We start from the raw sequence: 14,485 nt of genomic DNA, 5'->3' as shown, positions 1-14,485 counted from the left end.
TGTCATGTGTCAAATTTTCAAATAAGTGGCCATTCTACCCATCTACAAAATTTAAAAAGACTCACATGGGCACCATGTGTCAAAATATGTCGCAAAGGGCATTTTTGCCCATTTAACAAAATAGAAAGGACCACATGGGGTTGGCGCCAACCCCATGTGAGCCCCCTTTGCCACATAAGCCCCAAAATATCCTAATTTCTATGCCCAAAGTGCCCCCATTTAGCACTAAAAGAGACCCATTGGGGTCTCCTTTCACAAGTGGAATTTCGAGAAATTGGGAGAATCAAAGAATTCTCTCTTTCTCTTCTCCTATCTCTATCCTTCCTTTCTTCTTGAAGTTGATGTCATTTTTGTGGAAGATTCAAGCTCTTATCAGCCCAAGGTAGGCCTCCTTCTCTCTTTTGGATTTTTCTTTTCTTTTTTTGCAATTTTTGATTTTGAAGATTAGATCTTTTCTCAAATTTCTTGCTAATTTCAAAAGATAGCAATGTAGATTTGTCTTAGTTCCATGTTAATTTCCATTTTTATGTTTTGATCCATTCAATTTGCTATTTACTTTGTGCATTTTCATTCTAGCCATTTACAATTTAGATTTGATCTTCAATAGATCAAATTTTATATCCTATGGGAAAAAAACAATTTAAATTTATACCCCAATGCTTTCAATTTCAATTTTAGATAGTTTAATTTTGTTTTTGCATCATTTTTATCATAATCTATAATCTAGAATGATAGATCTCATGTTTGATCATTGGATCAATTCACTTATGAGATTCTATTCCATTTAATTATGTTGAGATGATATTTTTAATTCTGGTCCATTTTTTATCTCATCAATTCGCATATAATTAGATGTTATTTTGATCTGATTTTTTTACTTCATCTTCATGCATATGGTTTCGGGATCTCCACCAAAAATCAGATCAATCTAATTAGACTTGACCTCTCAAAAAAATCAGGATTCCGACCCTATCATTTGGCCACGTCCGAATTTTTCTTGAAATTAGACCAACTTGTTTGAGTGATTTCTTCCAAACCAGAGATGATTTGAAAATATGTAAATAGGGATGTCTCTAGCATTGAGTCTAGTTTGTTCATGCTAAAATTGATCAATTTTATAGTGTTTTCATACCCAATTTAGGTTAAAAACCTCAACCCTACTATACTATGTAACTTTTAAGATATGGTTTTTAGCCCATTTTGTCAGAGTCATATCTCCCTAATGGAAGATCATTTTTGAGATCTATAAAAAAGATTCTATTCATCTGCATGTTTAGTTCATCTCAATAAAATTTCATCCATTTTTGTGAAGTATTTCTATTTGTTTTGCATTTTAAGTCAGAACTCTGCCTGTTTGCAATCACAGGCATTGATGAGGCCCAAAGTCAACTTGTTGCATTCATATCTCCCTAATGGGAGAACATTTTTCAAATCTGTAAGAAAGAGTTTTTCCATTATAATGTTTAGTTTATACATGCCAATTTTCATAAACTTTCATCAAGTTTTCATCAGTCATTCGGATAAAAAATTAAAATACTATCATTTTTTTTTGCCAAATTATTCACAGGCTTTTCGCAGTTTTTTGGCCAACTTGATCAGATTGGATTTCCCCAATGGGAGATCATTTTCTAAATCTATAAATTAGAGATTTCTTATATGAATGTCTAGTTTATCTTTATAAATTTTCAGCAATTACTATGAAGTTTTTATATCTGATTCTGATCAAAAGTCGAAACTATATCATTTTGCCTCACTAAGCCTTTCTTAAATTTCTATTCAACTTGTTTGGATGTGTCCTCTCTAATGAAAACTCATTTTCAAAATATGTAAAAAGGGTTTTCTTTCATTCTAAATCTAGTTCATGCACATAAAATTTCATAAAATTCTATGGTCATTTGACCCTTCATTCATTTTATTTTTCAAAACCGATTTTACAAATACCATCTTCTTTGTTAAAATAAAGTTAAATTAAGCATTTTATCACTTTTAAATTCAAATTTCAAACACAGTTCGTGTGTTTCATGAATTAAAAATGATTTTTATCAAGTTAGAATGCCTAAACTTCATTTTAAACAAATTTTAAAGTTTAATTGCTTTTTATTTCAAACATTTTCAATGTATTTTTATTAAAACTTCAATTTCAAGGTTAAATTCATTTTGAATCCAAGTTTAAAAAAAAAATTATATGTTTTAAACCCCAATTTCAAAAATATAAAACTCCAAAACATATTTTTGAAATGCTTTTGTAAAGGCCATGCGTCATTTGCATCTTATTTTGATTTTTTCTTATTTTTCAGGGCATAAATAGGCCAATCTTGGATTTTCCTTTAATTTTTCAATAATTGAAGAAAATTCATAAAGTCCTACATTTCTAACATATTTGGTCATTTTTCAGGATTTTTTTCTTTCTTTTTAATTATTGCAATTCATTCAAAGGTTGTAATAATTACATTAATGAGAATTTTATTTTATACTTAGTTTAGAATGAATGAGCATATAATTCCATAAATAATTTTTTGCATTTTTCCTTTATTTTTGAATAACATTATGAAAAACATAAATGGCACGTGCACCATCTAATAAAGGGTAAATAACGTTAAGTAAAATTCGTATTTTTGACCCTAGTCGAAATACGAATAATACTTAGAGTTATTATTTTTTATTAAATAAAAATTTGACCTACACTTTTAGGTCATTTCCAAATTCATCATTTCTTTCATAATTCTTTTTTCTTCCTTTACTTGAATTAAGATAGAAATTAATTCAAAATATATTTGTGACCCTAGTCATGAATATATTAAAATTATTATTTTTTAATTGTATAAAGGCATAAAATCTCTTTTCTTTATTAGAATTTTAAATAAAGATAAATTTAAGTATATTTGTGTCCCTAGTCATGAATATATGAAAATTAATCTTGTTTTTAATTCTATAAATTTTAATTTTTTTGTCAAAATTCAAATAATTTTTCAAAAAAATAGCATATTCATCATTTAAGATAGAATTCCATCGTTTTTTCAAATTATTTCAAGTTATTTTTAAATTTCTAAGTGATTTCTAAAATGATTTTTAAAAACAATTTTCATTTAAAGTTTCAAAATCATTTTTGATTTTCATTATTAAATCTAAAGTTTTTTTTATAGATTTTATTTCTAAATTTATTTAATTTCAAATCTTATTTCCAATATCTATTTTCAATTTCCAATTTTTGATTCTTATTTTCAATTCTAACTTTCCATTTTCAAATTTCTAAATTCACTTTGAATTTCATTTTCAATTCCAAGTTTTAGTTTCAATTTCCAAAATTCAAATGTTGATTTATTTTAATATCAATCCTACTTTCCATTTTCAAATTTCAAATTTTGACTTTGAATTTCATTTCAAATTCAAATATTAAATTCAATTCTTTATTTCTTTCAAAATTCTAAATTTTGAATTCTATTTTCATTTTCAAATATCAATTTTAAATTTTCCATTTTCAAATTCCAATTCCCAATTTTGAAATTCATTTCAAATTCTCAATTTTAATTCTAAATCAAAATTTGAATTTTATTTTTGAATTTCCAATTCTAAATTCCAATTTCATTTTTCAAATTTCAAATTCAATTTTAGTTTGAATTTCCAATTCAATTTCATTTTCAATTTCATTTTCAATTTCAGATTTTGAATTCTTCAGTTTTAAATTCAAAGTTCAATTTTAATTTTCAAATTTCAATTCTAAATTTTGCTTTTCAAATTCAATTTTAAATTTTAAATTCTAAATTCCAAAATTCGATTTCGAAGTTCAAATCTCAAAATTCCAAGTTTGATTTCTGAATTTAATTCTGAGTTCAAAAATCAAACTCCAAATTCGGTTTTCTATTTCAAATCAATTCAAATTTCAAATATCAAAGCTTAACTTTGAATTCAATTTCAAACTTTCAATTCAAATTCATTTCAAATTTCAACCTCTCAATGCAAAATCGATTTCTGGACTTCAAAGTCATTTCTTAAAGGATGTTTTCAAATTCATTTATAATTTACTTGCAAAAATCCAAATTTTTTGAAGCATTTCCAAATGCATACATATTTTTAAGTTCAAATTCATAGCACAAGCCTGATTCAATGTGCATTAAGACTTAGAATAATTACTTAGACAAATTTAGGCAAAATAAAAGCATAAATTTGATCCTTAGTTCAATTACCTCGGGTAAATGTGTTAGGAACGGTTAAACCACGTACCCATGAGCGAATTTCGTCTCTCCATTTTTCTGCACTATTCTAAAAACATAGACGAGTAAATTTTCAAGATCTTTTCAAAAGGTCAAGTGAACCTTGCGAGAGTTTTTCTCTTTTCCCTTAAAAAAGAAAAAAAAGAAAATTTTTGCAACGATCACAATTAGTCCTTCACATAATGACAAAAGTTTAAAATGGCAATTTCTCGATCCTGAATTTCACTAGATATTTTCAACTTTCTGAATATTTTTTGTGTTTTTTTGTAAAATCTTAAAAAATTATAAAAAATAAAATACTTTTTTTTAAAAGTTAAAAAACTCAAATAAAAATAAACTAATTCCACAATTAATTTTACATGTAAAAAAATATAAAATGTACTTTTTATATTTTATATCATTAAGAGGTCGTTGTATGTGGAAATCCCGCATAAGGAGGTGCTAATACGAAGAAAAAACAAGAGAGAAGCACCACACATAAGGTGCTTATAAGAAAAAACAGAGAAAACAAGAGAGGGAGAGGCACCACTCACCGTTGGATCAGAATCCTTCATGCCAGAATCTTTGCTGGAACCCCTTGTGCTATGTAAAATCCTCCAAATCCTCTTTTGCTCTCACGGCAGGTTGAGAAAGAAAGGGCTTAGAGCTTGGTTTGTGGCGCCATTTGCAAAAAAAAGAAAGAAAAGCAAATGAAAAATCCGGATAAAAAAACAAACAAAAAAAAATGAGGCAAAAACTGTGGCAATATATTGAGAGATTTACAAAATCTTGCAATATTTTCAAGAGATTGTCACAAACGAATATATGACGATATTTTGTAAATCTCCCAAAAAATTTTAATTTTTAACTTTCAAAATATAATTCAGGAAAAAACACAAGTTTTTTCATAAATCTCGTGATATTTGTTACTGTGGTCCTTCAACCTACATCTCACATTCATGTATCATCCAGTCAAATAATTAATTTTGATCATATATATATACTGCCGGCTCTTCCCACATAAAATTTATTGTCCCGCCCTTGGTGGCTGGTGTGCAAGGCCGCCTAACAGATTTCTCATTGCCGCAGATGGTACTTGGTTTTGTTGAACCGACCGCCACCTCCTATTTCTCTATCTTCTAACAACCGGCAGTGGGATCCATGGTTACATCGCTTTCTTCAATGCTGTTATCTTACGAATTATATCCCCAGGACCCCAGCCTTTGGGTTTGCCTTCTCCTTTCCAAACTGCCAGAGGATGAAGATAATGTAAAGTTGGAAGGGGACGCCTCCTTTTTGGACTGGATGATTTGTGTTACTCTTTCATCAATTTAAGGAGGGGGCCTGATCCCGTCCCCCCCCCCCCCCCCCCCAAAAAAAAAAAAAAAAAATAAAACAAAACAGATTCCATTAATCAGGAGGCATGACTGACAAATCCAACAAAAATTAAACAGGTGCGCCTTTTAAGGGAACATTCCAGTCATTAGGAGTCGCGACAGTTTACCAAATCCAACACAAAATAAACATATAGTATCTTTTCATGTAACCACACGTTTACAACTGTCTCTCTCTCTCTACAAAGATACAAGTCCAAACATGAAACCAGGATTTTCCCAGTAAAGAGGCAAACTTTTGCAAAAGAAACATGAATGTGTCAAATGAGAACGACTTATTTTACATTCATATTTACATCGTGCAAGTTTAACGCAAATACAGCAGTGCCCTCCTGCCACAGCATGTGTTGGCACAGAAATCAGAAAGAAGAGAGTAAAATATATAATGGGAAAATCAAAGTTACATTAGTGGAACAAATCACAGAATGTTACAGTACTGTGAGGTTAGATGATTCAGAACTCCGACTTCATTAGCTTCAGTTTAGGCCCAACATCGATGCTATCAAATGGATGCTCCTGCTCAACATGAATATAGCCTCTGGTTTTCAAAACCTGCAGGAAGAGGAAACCATGGCTCATTACAGACCCACTTCAAAACCCTTCAAACGGATCTAACGCCTAAACCATGGTATAACAGGCCTAACATTAGACCAATTTCAATGAATAAATAAACATGAAAATGCTTGATGGACAGAAATAGATTGGAGAGCTCACATAATGAACTGAACAAAAAATTCTGGAATCTTTTTACACCTGTGCAACTATTCCAAGCCACGATTATCAACATCAAACTCCTTTCTCAGGTTTAAATTAAAGCATTAGATGGAAGAAGGATCATATCTGCACTTTCTGACATGCTCCAGCAAAGTGACCCCAGAGTGTAAACACTTTCAGTCCAACTACCCAATTATAGCCACTCACGAATGAGAAAGGAAAATTTCGGGGAACACCACTGAGGTTAGAATCCTCAGTAAGCTCCTTAAACACTAAAAATCCTCAGTTAGCTTGTTCAACATTTTTCAGAAAACCTCCGAACTCGCATGTCAAACTCGTGTTGTGAGTCAAGTCATATCTAAATCTCTGTAACATAGCTTGAAAACAAGACAAATAAATACTAACTGGCGTTGTTCTGACTGATTTGTAGATTAAATCCATCTTAGAAAGACTTTGTTCAGGTAGCATAATGTTTAGTAGCAATAAATGACATTCTTAACAACCCTGAAAGGGAAAGCGCATAAGTTATGTCACATAGGTATGGATGTGGGTATGCAGGAGAGGGTACACAGCAATTTCTAAAAGTAAAGATACGGGGATACTGTTAAATAATATGAAACATCCTAGGCTAACTAGGAATTGTTTGTTTATTTTTAGTTTAGTTAGAATAGAATTTTTCTTCTTTTTATTTTTGTACCTTTTTAGCCTTTTTGACTAGTCAATATTTGATTTAGTCAAAAAGTAAGTCGTTGGACTCCCAACGGCAACGACTCTCTCTTCTACCCTCTCCCAATGTAATATAAATATGGGGCTTTGCCCCCTTATAATGTATGCTGTTCTCAAGGGTGATTCCCATTCAATAATATATATCTTTCTTTCTTATTGTTGTATACCCTTTTTTGGGTATTTTGTATGAACCCTTTGTGGTTCTTGTGAATGATCTTTCCCAACACTTTGGTTGGAGCTATTTGAAGTTTTGATTGGTGATGATCCAAGAACTCATCTTCTTACAAGGTATCAGAGCTTGATGATCAAGCTAAGTTTATTTTCGGTGCATCGGGAAACGTGCTATTCAAAGTTTGAAAAAAAGTGTTTGGAAGAGCACTCGTACTCATTATCGGTGGTGTACTCATTATCGTCTCTTTCGTCTCTTCTCTCTTCTCTCTTCTCTCTTCTCTCTTCTCTCTTCTCTCTTCTTCTCTACCCTTCTTTTTTCTTTCTTTTTCTTTATTTTTCTTCTCAAGCTTTGTAAAATGGATGACAATGATAATGTCACCATTAAACCCATTAAGCTTAAGGACTCTAACTATGTTACATGAACTTCAATTATAAAGCACCTTATATGGGGAAAAAGGTTATGTGGATTAGTAGATGGAACCGATTTGAAACCTAAGCTAATCCTTACAAAAGTAGAAGGTGAAAAAGAAATACCTCTTGCAGAGGTTGAAAAAAACAAAACCATTACCGCTTATGAAAAAAAGTGGAAGAAATAGAGAAAGGGACATGCCATAAGTAGTGTTGATATAAAAAAATGTTCAAGTCCTGCAAAATTTGAACATGCAAACGATGCTTGAGACTATCTTAAGAGAATGTATTCTCTTAAAGACATTGCACATGTGTGCAATTTACAAGACAAAGTTCAAAATATGGTTCTAGGGGACAAGAGCATTAGAGAGTACTATAATAGCTTGTTCGAATTATGGGAAGAGTTTGCTCTCCTTGAACCAAAGTGGCATTGTCCACAAGACATAGAACTCCGTCAAAACCAAATAAATGCAGAGTATTTTTTCCAATTTATTAGTGGGTTAAGATCGGAATTTGAATCAACCAAACTCGTTCTTCTTCATTGAGGAAAGGTTCCTTCAATAAAAGACACAATAGAAAAATTAAGCATGGAAGAGAATAAGCTTAAGAAGAGAATCTTCAAGTGTGATGATGACTCGGTAATAATTGTATCTAGACCGAGAAACCATGTTCGTACATACAAACCCCCAAACTATGAAATGACAAATGATGAGAAACAAGAAAATGAATTTGAAAAAAAGGAAAGTCATTTGTTACTATTGCCAAGAACCGGGACATATAAAAACTTATTGTCCAAAATTGAAGAAACCCTATTAAAATAAGATTGTCTCTGTTAGATCTCCACAAGAATCAAGTGAACCATCTATTAGAAGGATGCCCTTAACATAATTAGTGGAGACACTTCAACTACTATACAAAGGAGTATCTTCATCCATTGGAGCAGGGCATCTCTGATATCAGTAAATCTCTTTAGCTTCTTGACTTAGGTGCCTCTTTTCATATGACACCAAACATTGATATGTTATCCGAATGTCATAACTCGAATGGGTTAAATATTTTTACCGCTGATGAAACATCTCTTGAAATCAAAGAAATAGAAAATTTTGAAAACATTTCTCAAAACTCAAAAAGATTTTGTATTCCACAAATTAGATATATTCCTAGACTTAACCTAAATCTTTTATTTGTCTCTCAATGATTTGACCATGGATGTAATGTTTTCTTCTCCTCTCGTGGTTGTCGAGTGCAGGATCACCAGTCAAGGAAGCTGATTGGGGAAGGCCATAAAGAAGAAGGCTTATACTACATGGATTTTTTGAAAATACCCAAGAATACATTATGTTGTAATGTTCAGAAAATAGATTTGGATCTATGTCACAAGAAACTTAGCCATCCTAATGTATTTGATCCAGTTTTTTCCAAAGATGATTTTTTTTTTTGTAATTTTAAAACCTTTACATGTGAAAAATGTATTCTTGAAAAAATGAAGATATAAACTTTTCAAGAAATAACCCTTGTCTCTTCTCGACCACTTGAATTAGTACATTCGAATGTGCGGGGACCCGCACCTGTTATATCAGAAGGTGGTTTTATGTATTATGTGATTTTCGTATATGACTTTACAAGACATAACACATTCAGATGTGTGGGGACCCGCACCTGTTATATCAGAAGGTGATTTTCTGTATTATTTGATTTTTGTATGACTTTACAAGACATATTTGGATCTATTTTCTTAAGCATAAATCTGAAGTTTTCTTACATTTTCAAATATTTCATAATCTAGTCAAAAATCAATTTAAGAATGATATTTCAATTTTTTTGCACTGATTCAGGGGGAGAGTTTTTATCAAAAGAATTTAAAGATTATTTGAATCTATATGTTATTACACATCAAAGATCATATCCATATATACTCAACAAAATGGTTTAGCAGAAAGAAAGCATAGGCATATTATAGAAACAACAAGAACTTTACTCATTACACATCAAGTACCAAAGACTTTTTGGGCCGAAGCCACTCTAACTGCAGTTTATCTTATCAACATAATGTCATCCTCTTCATTAAACAATATATCTCCTGTTGAAAAACTTTTCAACCAAATTCCAGATTATTCTAGGTTAAGGGTTTTTGGATGCAACTGTTTTATTTTTTCTGACAAAAAAAGACAAACTCTCTCCTCGTGCCATTCCTTGTGTTTCTTTAGGATATACAAATCACTAAAAAGACTATAGATGTTTTGACCTTAAAACTAAAACGTTATATGTATCAAGGATTGTATCTTTTTTAGAAAATGAAAGTTGTTTTTTAGAGTGAGAACTCTAAGGATATAGATGAGTATTCTTTTTTGTTGGACCTAGTTCCTAAGATTGATGAAAGGTGATATTGATAAAAGTCAAGAAGATCAAAATGACATGATAAGTACAAAATCATTTAGTGATCATCAAGATTGTATTCAATATTCTAAGAGAGGTAATTTAGAAAAAACCATGTGCTCTCGAAAAATATACTAAAGAACAGGAACAAATATCAACTAGAAAGTCATCTAGAGTGTCAAAAGTTCCTGAAAAATTTGTGTCCTATGAGTCTTTTTCATCGAAGTATCAAGCCTACATTGCCATAATACACTCCTACGTAGAGCTTTCTAACTATGTTGTAGCAAAGGAACAGTCTGAATGGGTTGAAGCAATGACAACGGAATTAAAAGCCTTAGAAAAGGCGAATACCTAGACTATTCAAGATATTTCACTAGGCAAAAAGCCTATAGGCTGTCGATGGGTGTATAAAGTTAAAACCAAGAGTGACTTTTCTTATCTGCGTTGTTTTACGTATTATAAGATATATTAAAACTTTTATTTTTCCAGGACTTTTCTTATCTGTTTCTTTCTCCTTAGATTTAACCACTTATACTGAAGCAGATTGGGGAGGTGATCCCAATGATCGACACTCAACTATTGGTTTCTATGCATTTTTAGGTGAATCATTGATTTTTTGGAGGTGCAAGAAGCAACAAAAAGTCTCTCTCTCGTCAACCGAAGCCGAATAAAGAGCTATGACTACAACCACTATGGAAGTAATCTGGCCAAGGCGCTTGCTTTATGACATAGGTGTTGAGAGTACAGAAGCATCACGACTATGATGCGACAAAAAAAGTTCCATTTACATTGCTAACAACCGGACATTCCACGAACGAACCAAGCATATCGAGATAGATTGTCCCTACGTATGAGAGGAATTTCTACACAGCACCATTGATCTTTCCTATATTTCTTTATAATATCAACTGACAAATTTCTTTACCAAACCTCTCGTTGATCCTCGATTTCACTTTCTCTTAGACAAACTTTCGGTTATTCAACCGTAAGTTTGAGGGGGAGTGTTAAATAATATGTAAGAACCTAAGCTAACTAGGAATTGTTTCTTTCTTTTTAGTTTAGTTAGAATAGGATTTTTCTTGTTTTTATTTTTATAACTTTTTAGCCTTTTTGACTAGTCAATATTTGACTTAGTCAAAAAGTAAAAGAGTCGTTGGACTCCCAACGGCTCTATTTGGGAGCCCAATGACTCTCTTCTACCCTCCTTCAATGTAATATAAATATGGGGCTTTGCCCCCTTATAATATATGCTTTTCTCAAGGGTGATTCTGTAATATCACATATTTTTACACTTATTCATTTTGAGACTTTTCAAAAATTTGGCTAAGTAATTTTTAGATGCATCTTGAAATTCTGAGCGTAATGATATTTTATTTTCCTTAATTCAGGCTACGGTTGGCCCAAAAATCGTATTTTTTCAAAAATTGAGCAGTTCATCGGTTTGGAACCGGTTTTGGATCGGACCGGATCTGATGGATTTGATCCAAATTAATATGAATTTAGACTCTATCCAAGACCCATATTAATCTGGATTTGATCCAGCTCAAGACCCATTTGGATTTCTGAGATGGATTTGGATCTTGGATCCAGATCCAAATCCAAATACATGCCCAACGATTTTTCCAACTTTAAATTCACCAAAAACCTTTAAATTGGGGTTTATTAATGTTAAGAAACCTCCTAAGTTAATTTGGTAATTTTTGAAAGATTCTAAAAATTTATTTAATTTTTAACATTAAATAAATAAATAATTTAATGTAATTCTGAAAATTTATTTTTGATACTTGTTTAGGATTCTAAGTAGATCCCTTAAACCAGAGTTACGAGTCGAGGAAGCGGGAGCGGGAAGGGATACGGGAAGCGAGGCACTTTAAAAAATTTAGGAAGCGTGGGACCACTTAGAAGAAAATTATGATCCGTCTCGGAAGCGACCTAGGAAGCGAACCGGAAGCAAGGGGGAAGCGAAAAAATGAGGAAGCGTGGGGGAAGCGCGCTTCCCAAAAAAAGGGGGGCGCTTCCTCACACGTTTCGGAAGCGCGACGTTTCGCACTTCCGAAGCACATATCAGGGAAGTGTGCTTCCCCATATGCCTATGCGCTTCCGGTAACTCTGCCTTAAACTCATGTAAAATCACTTAATAAGTGTCCTAGTTCATTAAAATAACTTTTGGAAGCTTCTAGGTATTTATTTATTAATAAATATTAATTAATTTATTAATTAATTTTAATTAATTCCAGAATTTATTTTTAGAATGTTTAGGACTCCTTATAGAGCCCTTGTTCATGCCTTAGAAGCTATAAGAAAGACTTTTAAAAAAACACTTAACTTTGAAAAAGTCAAACTTAAGAGTTTCGAAATTTTTGGAAAACTCTATGAGAGAGGAGAGTTCCAGCTGGGGCTGCACTCTCTTCTCCAACCCATCTAGAGCTCTATAAATAGATCAAAAAAAAAGGGAGGAAAGAAAAAGATAAGGAAAAAGAGAGGAAGAGAGAGAAAGAGAGAAAAGGAGAGGAAAAGAGAGGAAGATGAAGAAGAGGGCCATCTTCTTAGATCGTCCAACATTTTTCACCATTAATCTTATTTTTTTTATCTACGGTTAAGGTACAGGTTCGTTCTCTTGAATCGAATAGGAAAAAAGAACCTAAATCTGATTTAGGTGATATTTTTTGAAGGAAGCCATGAATCTGGTTCGGTTTTCCATGTTCAAATTGGGGAAAATCGATATATTCATGGTGGTTTATGTATATTTCATATTTAGGATCTGATTTCGTAATGAAAGCATGCTTTATTTAAAATCCATGCATATTTTTGTGCGTTCATATATATATATATATATATATATATATATAAAAAGTTGTCTATTCAAATCGCAGCCGAGGTTTGGGCCAGATTCCACCCAAGCCATTGATTTTTCTAGAGGTGTTTTGCATTCCAAATGCTACCGTATTCTTCTTTCCATATGTTCTACCACATGGGTACATAGTATGACATGGGTACAGCTGGTAGAATTTGTCTCTTTCAAAGGGGGAGCAGGTGCACATGTACATACATACATATGTTTATTTATATATGTATGTATGTCTCATATGAATGATTTATTTGTCTGTGATACGTAACTGCATCTCCTCTTTAGATGTATTGTCAGTGGAATCTTGATGATGGTTGTTGTCTATAACTTGAAACTATTGTTAAGTATTCTTCTTTGAAAAGCTGACTTATTAGCAGTCAAACAACATCATAAGTTAAATCTTAAAACTCAGGATTTAACCAATGGAATCACAAGACTCCAAATTGGATAGCTCATTGATAACAGATGCCCTGCCTAGGATGGGCTAGGTTTGTGTCAGGTTTTGGCTTAAACTCTGCCAGACAGTTTATGTGCCAGGGTTTGTGCAATTCCAAAAGTGCAACAGGCCACACTTGTATCAAGTCCAAGAAATAAGTAAAAACATATATATTCGGACAGAACAGGGTGTTGTCCAGCCCCAACTGACACAATCGGCTGGGCAGAACAGTACGTTGTTTAGTCCCAGCCGAATCGGCTGGGGCTGAGTCCGTACAACAAAAACAACAACAACTACGCCTTCATCCCAAAACAATTGGGGTCGGCGATATAAACCAAAAAAGAAAATCATTCTGGGTCTTCCACATGAATCCTTCTCCTCCAATCATTTCTATCCAATGCCATGTCCTCAGTGAGGTTCAAAGCATTCATATCCTTTCCTATCTCCATCCAAGTCTTCTTAGGCCTACCCCAACCCCTTTTAACTAATATATTTTCCCATTTCTCCATCCTTCTAACTGGAGCATCATTAGGCCTTCGCCGAATATGTCCAAACCACCGTAAACGATTCTCTCTCATCTTATTTTCAATGGATGCAACGCCTACCTTCTTACGTATCTTCTCGTTTCAAATCTTATCTTTTATTGTATTTCCACACATCCATCTAAGCAAAAGCATCTCAGCTACACTCATTTTTTGAATGTGATGTCTCTTGGCAGCCCAACATTTTGTACCATATAGTAAAGCGAGCCAAATTGTCGTCCTATAAAACTTTCCCTTCAATCGCAATGGCATTCTACGATCGCACAACACTCCAGTTGCACTTTTCCATTTCATCCACCTAACCTTTATCCTATGATTTACATCTCCATCAATTTCTCCAAACTTTTGAACGATAGATCCCAAATATTTGAAACAGTCATCCACCGATATTTCTTGCTCACCAAGCTTCACTACACTCCCATCCCTACTTCGTTGCTTACTAAACCGACCTTCCATATATTTTGTCTTACTCTTACTCAACTTAAAACCTCTTGCTTCCAATGTCTGTCTCCATAATTCTAACTTAGCATTAGCCCCAGCTCTAGACTCACCAATCAAAACAATATCATCAGCAAACAACATACACCACGACACATTTTCTTGAATTGATCTCGTAAGCTCATCCATCACTATAGCAAATAGGAAAGGGCTTAATGCAGATCCTTGATGTAACTCAACCG

At 32.7% G+C, this 14,485-nt stretch overlaps 1 protein-coding gene across 2 annotated transcripts in view; it reads right to left on the bottom strand.

Moving 5' to 3' along the window:
• Positions 1 to 5,845: 5,845 nt before the first annotated feature.
• Positions 5,846 to 14,485, bottom strand: part of LOC149839009 (sister chromatid cohesion 1 protein 4-like) — an 88,205-nt gene continuing 79,565 nt past the window's right edge. For both annotated transcript variants that reach the window (XM_090002216.1, XM_090002217.1), the window contains exon 17: positions 5,846 to 6,136. In XM_090002216.1, coding sequence (XP_089858342.1) covers positions 6,038 to 6,136 — 99 coding nt within the window. In that variant the 3' untranslated portion in view covers positions 5,846 to 6,037. The remainder of the gene's footprint in view (positions 6,137 to 14,485) is intronic.

The sequence above is a fragment of the Nuphar pumila genome, chromosome 4, assembly GCF_984573655.1.
Source record: "Nuphar pumila chromosome 4, dmNupPumi1.hap1.1, whole genome shotgun sequence".
Classification (NCBI taxonomy): Eukaryota; Viridiplantae; Streptophyta; class Magnoliopsida; order Nymphaeales; family Nymphaeaceae; genus Nuphar; species Nuphar pumila.
Note: the sequence above shows the minus strand (reverse complement) of the source record. Positions and strands in the feature narration are given on the sequence as shown.